The following is an 18,429-nucleotide window of genomic DNA, read 5'->3' on the forward strand; positions in this document are numbered from 1 at the left end:
TTCAACGTTTGCTGTCTGGTGAGAATAATTTTACTGTGGCTGTTGCTGCCCATCATTTATGTGAGAGGTGTTATTGAACCATTACAATTTGGTAATCAAATGATGTTTCCTCATAGGCAACTGGAAAGCAAGGGGATAATTGACCAGCTGCAGAAAAATAAAGAAGAGACAAAAACACAGGGAGAAAAGATGACAAAGGACAGAAAAAAAAATTATGGCAAGGAAAGAAAGAAGGCAATGAACGAAAAGAGATTTGAAACAAAATATTTTTTATAGCCTTTTCTATTTGATTTAAGTACAATTTATCAATGTTCTCACTGTGTTCCTGGCATTTGAAACTGCCCTCTTTCTATCAATTTCATTCAATTGTGCACTAGCAGTTATGTATCTTTCCCACCAAGTCTTCAAAGTCAGTCAATTTCTGTCAAAAAACCCCTATGGCTGCAGTTGCAACAGGGCAAGGTCTCCTCCAAATATCCCTATGCATCACAGCAGCTTGAAGAGTAATTGTTCATTTTCACACCACAAAGCAGATAAATGTTGTTTTAACTTTTTAATATTTCAGTGGTTCACATATAAACTTGACTCTGAATATATCTGAAACTTATACAACTGGAAAAATCGTAGTCTTTAATATTTTTAAAACATTAATTCTTCTAACTGTTCTTACATCAGAATTTACCATATCTTTATAAAATCTTGCCAAAAAAAACAGAACACTGTATTTTGATGAAATATCAAATTAGTATAAAAATGCACGGACAATTATTTCTCACAGCTGAAAAATAAAGAAACAATTCAGTAACAATTTGTTACAAAGTAACAAATTGTTTCTGAACTCAGCATAAGTTACAGTGACTATACTTCAAACCAAAATGTCTTTCAAAAATAGGAAGAAAAGTTATATTTAGTACTGCACTGATGCAACTAGAGGCAGTTTACAAAGAAAATATATCTAAGAGGTCAGAAGCAGACCCAAAGATTATTGTTTCACATCAGTACAGCCCAGAGGACTTCTTAAAACAAGAACACAAACATACTCTTTTCTTCTCTACTTTTTTTCTAGAGGACTTGATATATGTCCATAGCATCAGAGATTAAACTTTTTATGAAATATTGTCCATTTTTTTCACCTCTCCCCCTTTTTAAAGGAGTCAGGGAGAAAACAAAATTTATCTGAACAATATCAGATATACATCAGATATTATATACAAATGAGGTACACTAAATGTCCAGACAAGCTTCTCTATGTTCAAAAGATGCTTGAAATTACACTTCAGAACAAGAATGGACTCCCCAATGATAACTCCATCATCTTAACACAGTTCATCTTTGACGCTTTCATTTCATTTTGTGATAGTAACAAAGCATCTAAACTCAGTTAGCAGTATACTCGATAAATAACATAAAACAATGCTGAGAAATCCAAGCAAATTTCCAACAAAAACCAGGCATTTTCTTTTCCAAAAGCTTGTTCAAAAATCTAGCTATTACAGCAAATCCAAAAGCTAGCCCCAAGCAGTTTTATTTTATTTACTGCCAAATGTCTGACAAATAAAACCTTATACCTACCTATTCGGATAATGTGCACAGTGATATAGATGTCCTTCCTGAGTTCACTGCTACCCAAATCCTGCACAAGATCAGAACCTCATTATTCATGGCTCCTGATTAACATGCAACATTTAAAGAGACCTGTACACACTGCTTTCACTGACAGTGAGTTCATTTATGCAACATTAACAAATCCCTTCAACACTTTAAATTGGCAGTCATGCACTCAGAAATGAGCATCCTAAAATATCGTGGTTAGAATTTGCTGTAATGTAGCAAAATCAGTGGGAGGGCACACAGACTTGCTGTGTGCCTTGAACAGTAGTGCTGCCTTTGTGGAATTCCAAATATTCTGAAAGTGCAGAGAGCGCTGCACAAACAATTGTTTGGGTGTAAAAAGTACAAGGAGGAAACACAACTGGTCTTTGTTGCAGAGAGAATGAGTGGTACATTTTTCTACATGGAATTTCAATGAGTGTCCACATACTGCCACGAAACATTCAAACTGGGGGTTCACCCATACCCTTCAGCCCCTCAAACCAGCCTTCTGAGTTGATGTTCACTGCAATGTACAGGCTTAGGGAGCAGCTCTGATGCAACCACACAATAACAATTTAATCCAACTTCTATTCTCAACATCCAGCACAAAAAAAGATTAAGATTAGGAAGAACTCACCACAAAGAGAGAACAGTGTCTTTCAGGCTTTTCTGGACATTTTGGCAAACCATTTCTATTCAGTCTTAAAAAGAATCTTTCACTGTAAGAAAACAAATATGACAGATATGTTGAACAACACTACAGCAAAAGTAGATGTCATTTTGATCTTATTTCCAGATGCAACCTTTCTCAAGATAAAAATGAATTAAATAATTTCTTTCTGAAAGTCTCAGATGCATGAACGAAAAAAAAAGGGAGGCATTATTGACGGGTGGTGATTAACTTAATCACCTAAGAAAATTACTAAAAACTCAATACAAAATAGAAGACTGATTGTCATTTGGAAGAATGATATTGTACATCCTAGTACACAGAGAAACACAAGCAATAAAATCCATTTATCCTAGAACTAAAATTAGATGTGTAGTAAGTTGGTATTGATTCTTGCTAAACAAATGTCAACATTGCTGTGTTTGTATTCAACCAATATTCTTTTTCATATGTAGGATGATGATTGTAGGAGACATTTTTCTTACACAACTCCATTAAAACCTCTTACTACAGTACACCAATTTTAGTAGTTTTGTAAGAGTCTTTGAAAGTTCCAGCAGGGCAAATTTTATTTTTGAAATCCTGTTTTGCAATCTACTGTGGGGTGTTAAATGCTACAGCTGATACAAGTATTAATACTGCTAGTAGGGAGATGCAGAGAATTCTTATTTCCAAATAGAAGAGGGCACAAGAGCACACTGGAAGAGAAATTTTTAAAAAAAAATATTTCCATTAGATAGTAGAATTTATGGATAAACTCTATGCAAACCTGGCAATTCTTGCATGGCAATATTATGAACAAGTCAACCTTCCATGTTTTGGATAATTTTCTCTAAGACACAGCTTCATAAGAAATGTAACAATCATAATTCTGTAGTGAGAGATGTGGAAGATGGGAAAAGCAAGTAAGTGTTACAGACATTTTCCTTCACTCTCTCACCCCCAGCCCCAGCTGGCCAGGCACATGAGTCTGGATGTCCTGTAATGCTCAATAAAATTTCATAAGTACACCTATTTTTTTTTCTCAGCTGTATCCACATCTTCTGCTTATTCCAGAAGCTAAACATGGTTTACCACTGCTCTACATCAAGCATAGCTTTTCAAAATGCAGCTGGAAAATCACTAGGAATATGTTGGATAAGATCCATCTCAACAGAGACTAATTAAATCTTTATTGCACCAGCATTTGCCTTGTAGAAAATCTGCATTGATCACTCACAGAATCAGTCATTCACATTAAAAGGGACCTCAAAGGGCCTCTACATCCATACTTCTGCTCAGAGTGGGGTCAGCTATCAGGTCAGATTAGCTTGCTCAGAGCTTCAGCCAGTTGGGTCATGAAAACCTTCAGCTATGGAAACCACAAAGGCTCTCTGGAAAACCCATTCCAGTGTCTGGAATTTGACTGTCCTCAACTTTTTCTTTACATCCAGATGCACACCTTGCTTCAGTCTGTATCCCTTGTCCCTCACTGTCCCACCACTGATTTTATTGATCTTCTTGTAGGTAAATGGGGACAAACTTTTTGCTGGGGACTGTCGCCATGGGACAGGAGATAATGACTATAAACTAAAAGAGGATTGATTCAGACTAGAAATAAGAAAGAATTTTTTTACAATGGCAGCAGTAATACACTGGAACAAGTTTTCCAGTGAGTAATAGATGCCCCACCATGGAAATACTCAGTCAGGTTGGACAGGTTCTGACCAGCAGGACTCCAAGACTATGATCTTGGAGGACTTTTCCAACCTTAATGATTCTGTGACGATGTCTCAGCTCATTGCAGAGGGGCTGAATTAGACGACCTTTAAAGGTCCCTTCCGACCCAAAACATTCTATGCATCTGTGATTATTATGTGATTTATCTCCCCTCAAAACTGCTCCTTCTCCAGTCTGAACAAGCTCCACTGCCTCAACCTGACCTCCCAGTGCAGGAGCCCCTGCCCACAAACAACATGAAGCCTTCTGCTGAATTCACTTCATCTCATTAATACTGGTCTTGAAGGACCCAAAAGGGTCCTTCATATTAGGTCCATTAATATTGGTCTTGAAGGACCAATGGTCTGACCAGTGCTGAGCACGGGATGATCACTTCCCATAAGCAACTGGCTGCATTCTTGTGGACACAACCCAAGATGCTGTAACACTCAAGAGCACACTTCTTTGAGAGCTATTTCTGGAGAACTCTTTTTGCTTTTATGTGGCAGCTACCCAGGCTGAACAACTAAATATTTAAGACTTTCTTAATGAGATTCTTTGAAAACTTTTATACAATCTTCAGCTGTACAGCTTTTTATCAGACACCATAAAAGGCAGAACCTAAATAACAGTAGAGTGGTGCTCACATGTCAAAGTACATGAAAATGTTATTTCTTCAACAAATGCTATTTTTCTCATTCACTTTTTATGATACAGCAAACTTCTGCAGCTTAGGTCTGCATGAGAACAATACAATTGAGTTTTACAGACTGCTAATGTAATTGTATTTTTACAGATAAACAAGCTGGTATTTTGCCATTGATTTACAACTGGTTTCAAAATAATTATGCCTTTTCATTTAGAATTTAGCTAATTTGCAATACTGGAAAACACAGTAAAAAAAAAGTTCAGAGCTTTGTTTATAAGTCTCACACAAAATTACTGTACATTGAACAATAATTATTAATTATGTTGCCAAAGTAGCTAAAGTTTTAGGACTGCATTATCTGTGGCACTACTCCAAACTGGATACAAATGAAAAAGTCTGTTCCAGAAGTAACAGAGCTTCTGTGTACTTGGTATGTGTCAATAAAAATTTGGCCAGTAAAGGGGATTCTGAATTTCACCACTTTATCTTCAGTCTATATAATAATTTGAAAGAAATACACACATACATACAAATCACACCTCACTATGTTTTTGTCTTTAAAACAAATGCTAGGTATGTTGGTTCAAAGAAAAATACCATTCATAAGCTATCTTCATAGTTTACCTGTTAACTGGGAAATACATTTAATTGGGAGTGTATTCTGTATTTAATTAAATTTATGTTCCACACAAATAAAGGCACATCTTTTGAAGGCTTCCTATTCACTATCCACTACAACATGAAATTTTCATGCTCTGCTTATACTCACAGATCATGAGATTATTATTCACAACACAACTAAAAGCCAAAGACTTCTGTGATGCCACAAAGAAATATAGTGATTGCAACAGATATGTAATGGCCATGCAGATCTACTTTCCTCATTCGCATTTGAAATTTTCTTTCACTGAAGCAGAGGACTCAGTGGCAATGAAAAAGGCAAACCAAAAACAACTTAATCCTTGCTTGGTGCCGTATGATAGTTTTTTCACTAGAACCATATGACAGAACCAGTTACACTTCAGATTAAAACAGTTATCTTTGAACATTTCCAGGGAGCAAATGCAAGCAGTTAGACTTGTGAGATTACAAGACCAAAATGGCAATGTTATATCTATGTACATAGAGCATGGGCATTTATATACCATTTCAAAGGATTTCTGTAGAGACCAACACATTGGAAAAAGTGCTAAGTAAACAGCCTTCATAAAACAAAATAAAGACACACTTCCCAAGATCTGAAAGCTTGGCTTCAAACAGCAGTAAAAATCTCAGAGGGTTAAACCTAGAGCTAGTATGTCACTGCACAGCAGTTTTCTCAGCAGTCAGCTACACATACATAAATACAGCAAATATACACAGCAGTACCACAAAACAGAAATACCTCTTCTTTGTATTAAGACAACTTGATTTTCATTTATACTACAACGAACTTCCCATGAGCACCAATCTCGCCACTTAAGCATGTCATACAGCTTTAAACTCAGCTGTCTTCCCACTGAAAATAAGGAAATAACTAATGCTGGAGAGATTAATTTAAGAAGGTCAGCAAGGGATTTTTGGACTGTAACTTCTCATGCATTAGCGGAGTAACAACATGTTCCAAATCTGCAGGCTTAACAGATGCATTTTAAAGGAACATGGCTGAAAACTGTTCTATTTTCATATGTGACCCCTATTTCCTTAGTATTAGCAGGAAAATATTACCAGTCACATGGTACCAGTCTAGACAGATTGCTTGCTCTATGATTTATAAACACACTATCAAAAAAAAAAAATCTGGCCAGATTTATACCACATGGCATATTCTTGTGGCAAAACTATGGCATCAAATAGTCATAATTCTCAGTACAGCTCCACTTCCAGACATCTTTATAAATGCTCTCTACTTGAAAATAGGTTACAGTGATTTCCAAAGTAATCAATGAGGAGCAATAAGAGAATTCTGCCACATAATTCACCACCTCAAGTTTATTACATTCCAGAACACTGTCAATGGATGTTCAGTAGGAACTGGAATGTGAATTGACTTCATTTACAGCTAAAGGCTCAGTGGTTTTGTAAAACCCAGATCAGACATAAAATGTTACCCTCACACTTAGTGGGGAAATACAGAGGAATGTTGTACAACATATCATAAGTTACTGAAAGATCATAAAGCCTTCAAGCATATCCTTAACCAGTGAAAAACTGAATGATAAATGTGCCAACATGACTTAGTAGTACCAGCTGATTCACAGTAAGTCAGGTCCTGTATTGCATCTGTTATGTACTTAAAAAAAAATTCCAAATTTTCTAACTGTAAAATATAAGACAATAAGCAAAGGGGGACAGAAAAGGAAGAACGAGTACTATAAAAATGTCAGCCAATTTCAGATAAAGATCAAAGCAAAAATACTAACAAAAAAACCATCGTAGCTTATCTGCCACGCTGACAACGTGAGGGAAGAAGAAGAAGAAAGCATTCAAAGAATTCTCATAGATTTATGTAGTGGAGCCCAATTTTCCTTGGCTAGCTGTACAGTTAACAAGGAAAAAAGAAAGCAGAAAAGGGGATTGGAGGAAAAGCAAAACAGATTTACATAGTTAAATCAAGCTCCTGCTCTCATCCTCTTTTACTTCTTTATTAACTGAAGACAGCCTTGAGAAATTAGATTTTATTACAGATTTTATGAACATAACCTATATTATTTTAGATATCTGCACCTGTATTTTAAATGAAAGATGGCATCATACATTTCTTAAAAGAGTTAGAAAGCAGTAACTTGAAATTACTTTTCATGACGTACCAGGAGCCAGAGGAAGATGACAGTTTAAAAACAGAAAATGTGTTTAGGAATCTATCAGCATGTATTTACAACTAAAGAAAAAACATACACCAGAAGCTGAAGCCTTCACTGATCTTAGTCTGCCACCAGGGATAAACATTTTGCATCACAGCATTACCAGTACACAGACCTACAGATCCTTTAAGCTGAATTACAGTCTTGATCATTATCCTAGTCAATGACTGAGCTAACAGCATGGATACAAGCAGATTTGCAGTATCTTTCCCCAAAGATGGAAATTAAACCTGAAGGGAGCAGGAGAAATTGTTAAAGTGAAGGGAAACAGCATTTAAGAAAATTCCCCTTCCTCCAACACCTCCTGGCTTCCTATGTATTCAACGCCATTTGGAGGTTTACAAGCAGCACATCTGTATTTTGTGTCAATCCTAACATGCCTTTTGCTGGTAGCAATATATTCCTCATGAGATGATCTGTACACCAGCTATATGTATATATATACACACACATATATATATATATATATATATATACACACACACACACCACTGATGCTCAATATATCTCACGGTTACCTGAACCTGGTGAATCCATGTCATGGCTGGTTCACATACTCCTACTCCAACACTGCATTTATTTCTGAATGCAGCTAATTGTTTAATCCCCACCAGCCACATGACAGGTCACCTCTTCCAGTGTTTTCATCATCATATTTAAAAACACTTATTTCTCCTGTCAGTTTTCAATTTTTACAACAGAATCAGTAAGAGGGTTATTTGTTAATGCATATGAGCGGCGTAATTGATACCACAGGTTCCTCCTGGTTTATCTACTTTAAAAATGTGTCTATCTATAAAAGCTCAGATCAAAGATCTATATCAGCTAGCATTCTTAGTCCAACTACAGCAAGTAGAAGATATTTGAGAAAGAATCTTTAAACAGTTGATAAGAGGGTGGATTTGTTTCACTGAATATGGCTTTTCGTGAGAGGAACTGAGCTACATCATGAAATACAACTAATTCCTAACACACCCTCACTCCTGGGAGGAATTACGGAAGGTATATTGAAATGAGGCTCTGTCTACCCATAAAATACAAAACCAAACCTTCTCAGAAGCATTTTCTTGCTAGACTACACTTGCGGTTTTTCTTCTTTTTTTTTTTTTTTTTTAGGAGCTTATTCTTACCATATCTACCTCATTTTACTTATTCACAAATGCATTCTGTTGTAAAGTCACATCCAGCAGCTCCCATACACAGGCTGAATAGGACAGTCTAGGCCATCAGGCCAAAGAAACACACTTGCTGAAACATCAATTCCTCAAAAAATACTTGAACTAGCTGGAATAAAAATGTTAATTCTCTTGCAATAAAAGAATGGCCAGTATTTAAAGGGCAATTTATCAAAACTGTCTCATTAACGACAACAAATTATACAGCACTGCAAAAAGTCAGATAAAATGAATGATTCATAAAAGTGCTGTGGTTTAACCCCAGCTGTAGCTCAGTCAGCAGCTCACTCCCCTACAGTGGGGTGGGGGACAGAATCAGAAGGGTAAAAGTCACAAAACTTGTGGGTTAATGTAAAGGCAGCCTAGCACATAAAGCAGAAGCCACACACACAAGCAAAGCAAAACAAGGAATTCATTTACCACTTCCCATGGGCAGGCAGGTACCCAGACATTCCCAGAAAAATAGGGCTCCATGACAGGTAACAGTGAGTGAGGAAGACAAATGCCATTACTCTGCCACCTTTCCTTCTCTTCTTCCCCCAGCTTTCTGTGCTGAGCATGATGTCCTATGGTGTGAGATATCCATCCCTGTGTTTGGGTCAGTTGAGGTCAGCTATCCTGATTGTATCCCTTTCCAACTCCCTGTGCACCCCCAGCCTCCTCACCGGCAGGGTGAGGAGCAGAAAAGGACTTAACCTTGTATAAGTTCTGTTCAGAATAGCTAAACCATCTCTGTGCTACCAGCAATGTTCTCAGAACAAATCTGAAACACAGCCCCATACCAGCTACTGTAAAGAAAATGAGCACTACTTCAGCCAAAACCAGCACAAAACAGAAACTGAAATACTGAAACTATCAGAACCTCTTACAAACCAGGATGAAGCATTTTGATCTCCTGGTGTTGTGGGTAACCCAAAGTACCATTGCATTCCTGTGGTGGGTACCATCTCGGAAAGCCTCAGATGCCATTTTCCCTTTGTGCTCCTACACGGTCAGCGGTGGGGCCACCATCTCAGGATGGGGTGGTACCTCGCCAGTTTGGGTTCATTCCGCTTTATTCCCACTTCCTGAGATTTAGCAATTTTGTATCTAGTGATTATTTATTGGGATTTTGGGGTTTTTTTTTGTTGTGTTTTTTTTTTTTGTTTGTTTGTTTTTTGCCTGTTGCTGTACCAGTTGTTAGTAAACAGTTATTTTTTCACTGTTATTTTTTCCTCCTTATTGGTGGAAAGGGATTGGTTAAAACTAAGGGGAGGTAACTCATTTTAGAATGCACAATTTAATTCCTTAAATTGTCTTAAACCAAGATTCCCAGCAATGAAGGTGAATATTAATCTGCAGAAAATATCTTCTTACAGAGGCTACCATAAAGCCAAACAGGAGGATACAGTGGTGTCAAACATTCCTTTCAGACATCTTCCCACTAGATTAATTCAATCTGCTTATACTATTGTTGTTGATGAATATGTAAAACTGAACTATGAGTAGAATTAGTCAACTGTGAGGGAGAAATAAAATATTTGCTACTGATATTGGTATCCCTGCCCATGGCAGGAAGGATGGAACTAGATGATCTTTTTGGCACCCTTCCAATCAAATCCATTCAATGACTGTATGGTATCTGAAAATTAAAATAGTTAAAATACCAATAAGTACAAAGGAGAAACAGGACAGACCTGTAGAAATACTTGTAACACACAAATCCACTGATTTTGAAATTTCTAATTGGTCCTGGTATGTTCCTGTGAAGAGTTTCTAAATCCAAAACTGATTTCACGTCAAAACCTGAAACCAGACTTAGGGAAAGAATAGAAAAGACAAGCAAGCTTGAATACCCATGGGACACCTAGAAGGCTCAATTCCTGTGTTGGATTATGGAATGCTGATTACATTACAGGTCAGTATAAGAGCTATGGCAAGTAACTGTTTTGCCATGTAAAACAACAAATGGCAACGTACTAAACAGGGCACGCTGACTGACTGGGCCAGGGCTTCCGTGCCCTCGCCTCTGGAGGAACTCCACAGCAGGCAGCTCCAGACAGTATTCTCAAGCAAAGAAGCAGAATTCAATTGAGGCACATCCTCCACTTTTTGACTGGGAGCAAGAAACAATCTTTTTGCCAATCTCCACTGATAATTCCCACTCCAAAATATCTCCACATCTAGGATCCAAGCAAAAAGACTTTTACTACTACACTACTCATCCCAAGAAAAGGCTAATAGCCTCTATATGACCTGACTATATTCCTGCGCATAGGAATTTCACTGTGCACAATGAGTAACTGGAAAAAATTATGCACATTTTCTGAGGGGAAACGTTTGAAGTTTCTGGAACTTCAGGCTTCTTTTTCAAGGTACTTTTTGTAAGCCAAATTACAGCTGTACTAATACATTCTTGCCTACAAGAGTGGGAAAATTACCGTGTATCTTAGAGCTAGTAATGAAATAATTAAGCCTGCTTATATATTGTGTGTATATAAACATATACACGCAATAATTATTTCATCCTATAAATATTTCATCCGATAAATTTCATCCTATAAATATATATAAGATGACATAATTAAAAAAATGGCAACCACATTCAGAAATGTACATACCAAGTAAGCCATCCAAATGCATAAAATATTGGTACAAGAGTAGTGGCTGCTTTCTTGTCAAAGTGACCTTTACATTTTCTTGAGGTGTTTTAATCTTCCTGCTAAAATTAGGACTAACTCTTGAATTCACAGGATGTAAATAAAGCTAGGCTGGTTTTGTTTAATTTTTGCTTCTAAGCAGTAGCAAAGTGACAGAGCAGTAAGTGACTAAACTAGAATGGAGGACTCCTTTAAGAGTCTGCCAGAAAAACCAAGATGCTTAATCTCTCCTGCATCTATGAGGCATATATACAAATATATATAAATGTATATATGCATTGATTTTGTGTAATTCGCTGTAGCACAGTTTTAATACTGTGCAAGATTAGATATTTTTGTGAACACAGCACAGGAAATTGAAAACAACACTAAACTACCCTAAGCTGTGATCCACTATGAGTGCAATCATGATTTCGTGGAAATACTGTAACAGAAAAGTAGCCCTGAGCTAATTCATGGTTCAGGTTCCCATGGGTTGCTCCCTTTATCAGAAATGCTGCTAGTTCCTTTATCTTAAACCCCTGCACTACTGAACAGGCACATCTGCGTGGAAAAAGTCAGGATCCAAGAGGACCTCAAGACAAAAAGCATCCATGGATAATGTGGAGGTATCTGAGCAATAATTTCCAAAGAACAATATGAAATGAAGGTTAAATACACTAAAAATAGTATTTTATTGGAAATAGGTGGAGTAGATTATCATCTAATGATAGATTAAAAATTTTAGGGAGCACCTGGATTGTGCTCCTAATATAAATAATTCACATTGCTGAAAAAGTACAACGCAGTCCAGTCTGAGCTCTGCCTTTAGTCGTTGTTCACACCTCCCAGAAATTCTGTGCTATTGGTACCAGATAATTATGTCTGAGGCACAGTTAAAACACATCCTTAAACAACTCAAAAATACCACATACACTTTTTTTCCCCCCAGAATGATACAAATTCTCATAGATAATGTTAGACACAAACCCCTGTCTTTATGCAGAGTTATTTATTAATAGAGCCTCTGAATTTCCATGACATTCAGAGACGCAATGTGGTGCTGCATCAACGCAAGACTTAAATATCAAACAATCAAATATAGAAAAAGAAACCATATGCAGAAGCAGAAAATCTTAATACCAACTAATGTGCATGCATGTATGCTCATATATAAAAATTTTTTCACCATCTCTCTCCAGCTTTTGTACTTGAGATACATTGCACTATTCGAAATAATTTCCAAATCTGGATTTAAAGTGTCCTCACAATTATTTTCCAAACCTAATTTGTTTTCACCTCTGATGTCAGAATAAAATAAAGAAACAGGAGTCAGAAAAGAAGGTGGAAAGTAATAACAGACTCACACATTGTAGACCTGGGCATCCTCAGAGACACCAAGTCAAACATAAACCAGAAATGTGCCCTTGCAGTACAGGAGGCCAGATGGATGCATTAGACAAAGTATTGCCAGCAGGATAAGGGAAGTTATTTCCTTTTCCTCTATACTCAGCACTGGTTATACCACACTTGGACATGATTACAAGACTGGATAGAATGCTCTGACAGCTGGGACTGTTTAGCTTGGAGAAGAGAAAGCTCAGAGGGGATCTTATTCATTAATTGGAATATATCTGAAGAGAGGGTGCAAAGAGGACAGTCAAGCAATTTCAGTGGTTCCCAGTGAGGCAATGGACATAAACTGAAGCATAGGAGGTTCCCACTAAGCATCAGGAAACAAATTCTTTACTGACAGATGGTATCTGAACACTGGCACAGGTTGCCCAGGGAGGTTGTGAAATCTCCATCTTTGGAGATACTTGAGAGCCATCTGGACATGATTCCGGGGAACCAGCTCTAGAGTGCTCAGACCAGATGACTTCTGGACTTTCCTATTAGCTCAACCATTCCATGATTTTGTGATTATGTGTAAATACCACATACAGGCAGCCCAGACAGATAGCTGGGTCATTTAGGTCTTTATGGAAATATGTTTTTTTTACAGTTGTCTCCATCTTCCACCTCTGGAGGTTAGTAACTGCCATGATGCAACATTCTGCCACTGTCTGCTTTCCCAGATGTTCTAAATGACTATAATTAATGAACTATGCCTCACAACAACACATGGAATTTTTTTTTTTTTGTGAGCCAGAGGGTCAAGGTTGAAGGTACTGTACCTTTTTATCAACTTCTGTAGCTTTGCACTGAGTACCCACCCCACAGCTTCACAAATATAACCTCCATCTCCTTTGTGGTCTAGAGTTCAACATGACTTAGAAGCAACAAATAATTTTTTTGTGTCTCCTGCATTCAGAGAGCTGATGTCTGGAGTACTGATTCTCAGTAAACTAGATACTGAAAGTCAAGTGTAACCTATTTCTGTGCTTGAAATAATATTGAATCTTTGAGCTCCTGTACAAGAGAGATTATAGGGATATATTAGAACAAAGACATCTTGGGTTGTCAGTAGTGGACCTTCAGAGTAGAGAAAATGTATTATTAGCTTGATTCAAGAGGATCCAAGCCTTCCTTGCTGTTGTTAACAGTAATAGTGAGTTGACTAAACTTAGAGTGCTGGTTAAAAGTAGGGTTCTTTGAGATGAGCAGTTCTCAGGTTTGAAGATGCTGATGGAGGTTGCAAAATATGTCTTTAAAGATTCTCCTACTATACCAAAATCCTTTCAACATTATTATGGAATAAGGGGGAAAAATTGACAGTATGTTTTTTTTTTCAAAAACTGTGGAAAAAACAGTTGTGTTATGTTGTTTTAAAAACCAGAACACCAAGTAGTGAATATTTTGACTAATTAATGTGGATTTAAGCTTTTGGCAAGTGAAATTTTCTGAAATTTCACTGAATTAAATTAATAACAAAACTGAAATAAGAAAGGGATAAAAGACTGATGACGTGGATGTCACTAAAAGGTGACATTGAGAGTAAAACAAAGGAAGGGTAATCTTATCCTTTGGTATGGTCTGGAGTTTACACAATCATTAAGGATATAATCAAAAACTCACAAAAAAAATGAAGTTTGCTTTCACTGGCCTTATATAAACAGCCTATTCTCTTTGTGCTGTTGAAGAATCTCTTCTCATTTGAGGGCAATATGAGAGTAACAAACAAGGTTGTTCAAGGTGACAGTAAAAGGAGGATTAGCATGCCAACTTATCTCTGCTCCCCACACAGATGGGGCCAGAGGCATCAATCATTTCTGATAAGATGTTCCTATCATATTGACACAGACACAAAGTGTATATCAATGAAAGAAAATCTCAACAGGCTCCATCTTCCTGAAGTGCTGCCTTGAAATTTTCCCACTAATAGTACTGTTACTTGGAAAACAAGAAAATGGTTTAGAATGCTACATAAGAACTATGGGTCATATTACAGATTTAAGAATTTCTGCAGCAGTATGTTGGCATAAGACAGAAGCACAAACTCTACATAAATGTAAAGGTCAGCAAAGTGAAGCGGGACTCTGAGCAGGAGATGATGCAGCATTTTTATGCATACTCATCTATGCCAAGAACAGGGGCCACAGTCTGAACTGAACAAATGTAGGCAGCAGCTTTAACACCTTCCATTCCCTTTTTTGTAATATACTACCCAGTGTTGCTGGTGTTTTTAAAATTCTCCTGAAAAATGCCCAGGCAAGATCTCTAGATGGTAACGTGCAACATATATTAATGCAGTCTTATGGCATCTGCACTGGAAAGGTAGGAATTTCAGAGGACATGGGGATAACTTGATTTTTCAAACACAGTCATCTGGTAAGTGTTTTCGTTGGACTTTGTGGCTTTGGTTTTTTTTAGAGCAGCAGAATATTCTTATAGCAACAAATAAAGTTAACACAGCCTCAGTGAATAATGTACATTGTCTAGAAAACAGCTAAGCTCTTATTTTGTCCCTTGCCACGTGTTAAACTGATTCTATTAAAAGCTAATAAGTGAGATCTTTCCAGGATCTGATAAGAATAAAAAAAATCAATATATTTTTGATTAAATGATTGGTGTTCCTAGAGCTCCAGTGTAAATGGGCCCCCTGGCTATACTAAGGTCATCACTGCTGAAAAAAATGCTGTATTGAGTAGCTGATATTAGTACATGTGAACAGAAAGCACAGACTGCCATTATTGTCTCTTATTTCTCTGAAAAAGTGCCACTGTAAAATTTATAACTGTGCAACCCTTTGAAGTACTTATCATTGGCTTTTTAAGTGTGATCTTACTGCTGAAAGAAAAGTTTGTTTCACTAACTTCTTATCAGGTAAGAGAAAAAGATATCCCCAAAGCCAACAATCATCACCACACTCACACTCTAATACTCTAAATGCTGGGACTCTATAGTCACCTTCATATTCCAAAGAACCCCACACTACAAAAAAACCCCACACACTACAACTGATTTATAAAGCAGCTAATAAAAACATCAGAACACAGGATTGTGCAGTGTGCTGAAATGTTGCAAACACACATTTCCAGTTTTCCTTTGGAGCTGTAACAATGGCCTCTTACCTATTGTTTCTCACATTAAGTCAATTGCACTCAGGGTTGTATAATCCCTTTGAACTCTAAAACTGTTTTTGCAATGTGATTGTAGTAGAAACAATTAAGTCCCTAAGCACAGCTGAATTACTCTGTTTTACAGAACTTTCCCCCATTCAAGCTATGATCCTGTAATATCCATCTTACATGCACTATTTTATGATCTACATGATCAAGTTGAATTAGGTGCTTTTGAAGACAATCTTCTGAACATCCCCACATTTTGTTTCACAAGCCAGAGCTATGAATCCAAACTAGAACATATGCTGCTGCTGCCACTCAGTCCACACAACCACAGATTTAGTCCACAGTAAAATCCTTAAATCATTTGCATGTTAGCATTGGGTCTAGCATGAACTGCTGCTCTACAAACCCACTCCGACTGGCTGGCACTCCTTGCATAAGTAATCAGCAGTCTTAGACTTTCAAACTGTTGATTTGCTGACAACAAAATTAGATTATATAAAACCAAATCTTCAAGGCTCTACACGAAATTGGTAAGTCCTTCTGATTTTGCTTTTCTCAAACATTTGTGCAACATGCCAGATTCCAGAACAGATTTTATAAAAGCATTTCTTTAACAACATGGAGTACCAGTACAGACCCAGACAGGGTATATTTGAGCTCATATACTTTAGAAACGAGTAGACAGTAAAAGCTCAGCAGTGGTCAGAAAAATAGGACTGAACTAAAATACAAACAAATGTCATGAGATGTGACCAGGACCTCTTTCATTTTCCAGCTAGAGTAACAGCACTGCTCTACAACTGCATATGCTAAAATGCTTCCTTTAGGATAGTATACTAGTGAAATTAGTTCTAAAATTTAAGTGTCATCATTACAGTATTTTACTTTCTTAAAGAACCAAAAATACCCAAGGAAGACACAAACTGGGCTTCTGACCTTAACAGAAATAAAAGAGGAACAGAAACATAAGGTTAGAAGACATAACAGCACAAAACCCAAAGAATTTTACTGGAACAAGCCATATGGTTGTATCATGTTAAAGCAGTGCCACTCACAACTTGCTCTACCCCACTCAGGGGCTATTACTGTTCTAGGAAAGGAAACTGCAAAGCAGAAGGAAGGGGAGACAAATGGAACATGATACAAAAACACACCAGGGAAACTCTAGGAACCATCAGAGGCCGACTTCAGCTGTTTATTGTTAATTTAAGCAATAGTAAAAATTATTCCTAGCAGCTAGTTTAGCCAGAAAATATGAATATATACATATGCATACAGGCCATGTGAAATTAGCATGCACCAATTAAGTAGAAAATTAATGACTTACAACTGTAGCCTTAATAAGCATAAGCATGTCATGACTCAGATTTAAATACTTGACTTAAATACTGACAGTTTTTGTGATTTCATAGAAGTAGAATATTCACATTCAAAAAAAGCTTTTTAGAGTGAGAAGGCACATATTAGACCATTATTTTAATATATGAACAGTCTGGAAAATAATATTATTATTGTTTATTAACACCAACAAAAAAGTCATAGATAAACCTGTACTTTATTATTACCCCACACTTAATACAACAGGGCTGCCATTATTGTGGATGCCAACATATTTAGAAACAGTTATTTTTAACAGCAATTTCCAGCAACAAAAGAACAGTCTGGAGAAAAGTACATTCTCATCCTGTCCCAAACAAATGGAAAATGATCCAAAAAGAGTATTTACCTCTAGATTAGTAAAGTTGATAGAAAACCATTCCTATTGCCCAAAATGGGTGCTGATCTTACTAAGTTAGGTGTAAGTAAGGCATAACAGCCCTTACCAATCCAGAGAAATCTTTAGATAGAAAGTCTGAAAATAAAAAACCTTGAAGCATCACTGATTTTTTCTGTCACTATCTGATACCAGATTTCTGCTCTGGGGAAGTTACTAATGCCTTTCAAAATCAGTTTTTCACATCTCATGAAAACCTATTATCTAATTCTCTGTACATGTTGGAAAAATTATGAGCATTTATACATGCTGTTAAAGATGAAAAAATATTTGAGAGTAGTCTAGCTATAAATATACTTAATTTTTGTTTTTTCATAGAATCATAGAATGGTTTGGGTTGCAGCACACCTTAAAGATCATCTAACGATGATGTATTCAAAACAGTAAAGGAATATTAAGATAGATTATCAAAACCAGAATAACTGTTCAATGATTTTATGGCTTTAGTTTCCATCTCTTCACTTATTTTAAAAGGTGCTATCCTAAAAATGCACTGGTAGGCCCCACAATGAGAGCACCAATGTTTATGTTTAATTAGGTGAATATTCCTTAACCGTATACATTGCCTACCACAACATATCTGTTCTATTTAAACTTTAAAAAACCCTCAATACATAGAGAAAAACAGTAATTTTTTGCATATATATATTTGTCAGTTATTTTTGATCTGAGGACCCTAAATTTCAGGACTAATTCATGTCTAGTGAGGCACAACTACTCAGAGAAACGAAAGATGATGAAGAGGGGCAAATTCTGAATTTAAATATAAAGCACTTTGGGGTTTTTCCAAAATTTATTTTTAAATAAAGAGGAACAAGAGTGCAGTGTAGGTGAAGAATAGATTTATATTAGTAGGTGTGTTTTTTTCTTTAAGAGAAAAAAAGACCCATGTCAAATT

The 18,429-nt window shown here is 36.7% G+C and overlaps 1 protein-coding gene across 1 annotated transcript in view; it reads right to left on the reverse strand.

Moving 5' to 3' along the window:
- The window catches only part of DOCK4 (dedicator of cytokinesis 4), a 222,738-nt gene that overhangs the window by 109,038 nt on the left and 95,271 nt on the right, over window positions 1-18,429 (reverse strand). Inside the window, exons 9-10 of the mRNA XM_041471554.1 lie at window positions 2,231-2,312; window positions 1,573-1,633 (exon numbers count right to left, since the gene is read on the reverse strand). Of these exons, the coding sequence (XP_041327488.1) occupies window positions 1,573-1,633; window positions 2,231-2,312 (143 nt within the window). The remainder of the gene's footprint in view (window positions 1-1,572; window positions 1,634-2,230; window positions 2,313-18,429) is intronic.

This window comes from Pyrgilauda ruficollis, unplaced genomic scaffold (assembly GCF_017590135.1).
Source record: "Pyrgilauda ruficollis isolate IOZ18807 unplaced genomic scaffold, ASM1759013v1 scaffold27, whole genome shotgun sequence".
Taxonomy (NCBI): domain Eukaryota; kingdom Metazoa; phylum Chordata; class Aves; order Passeriformes; family Passeridae; genus Pyrgilauda; species Pyrgilauda ruficollis.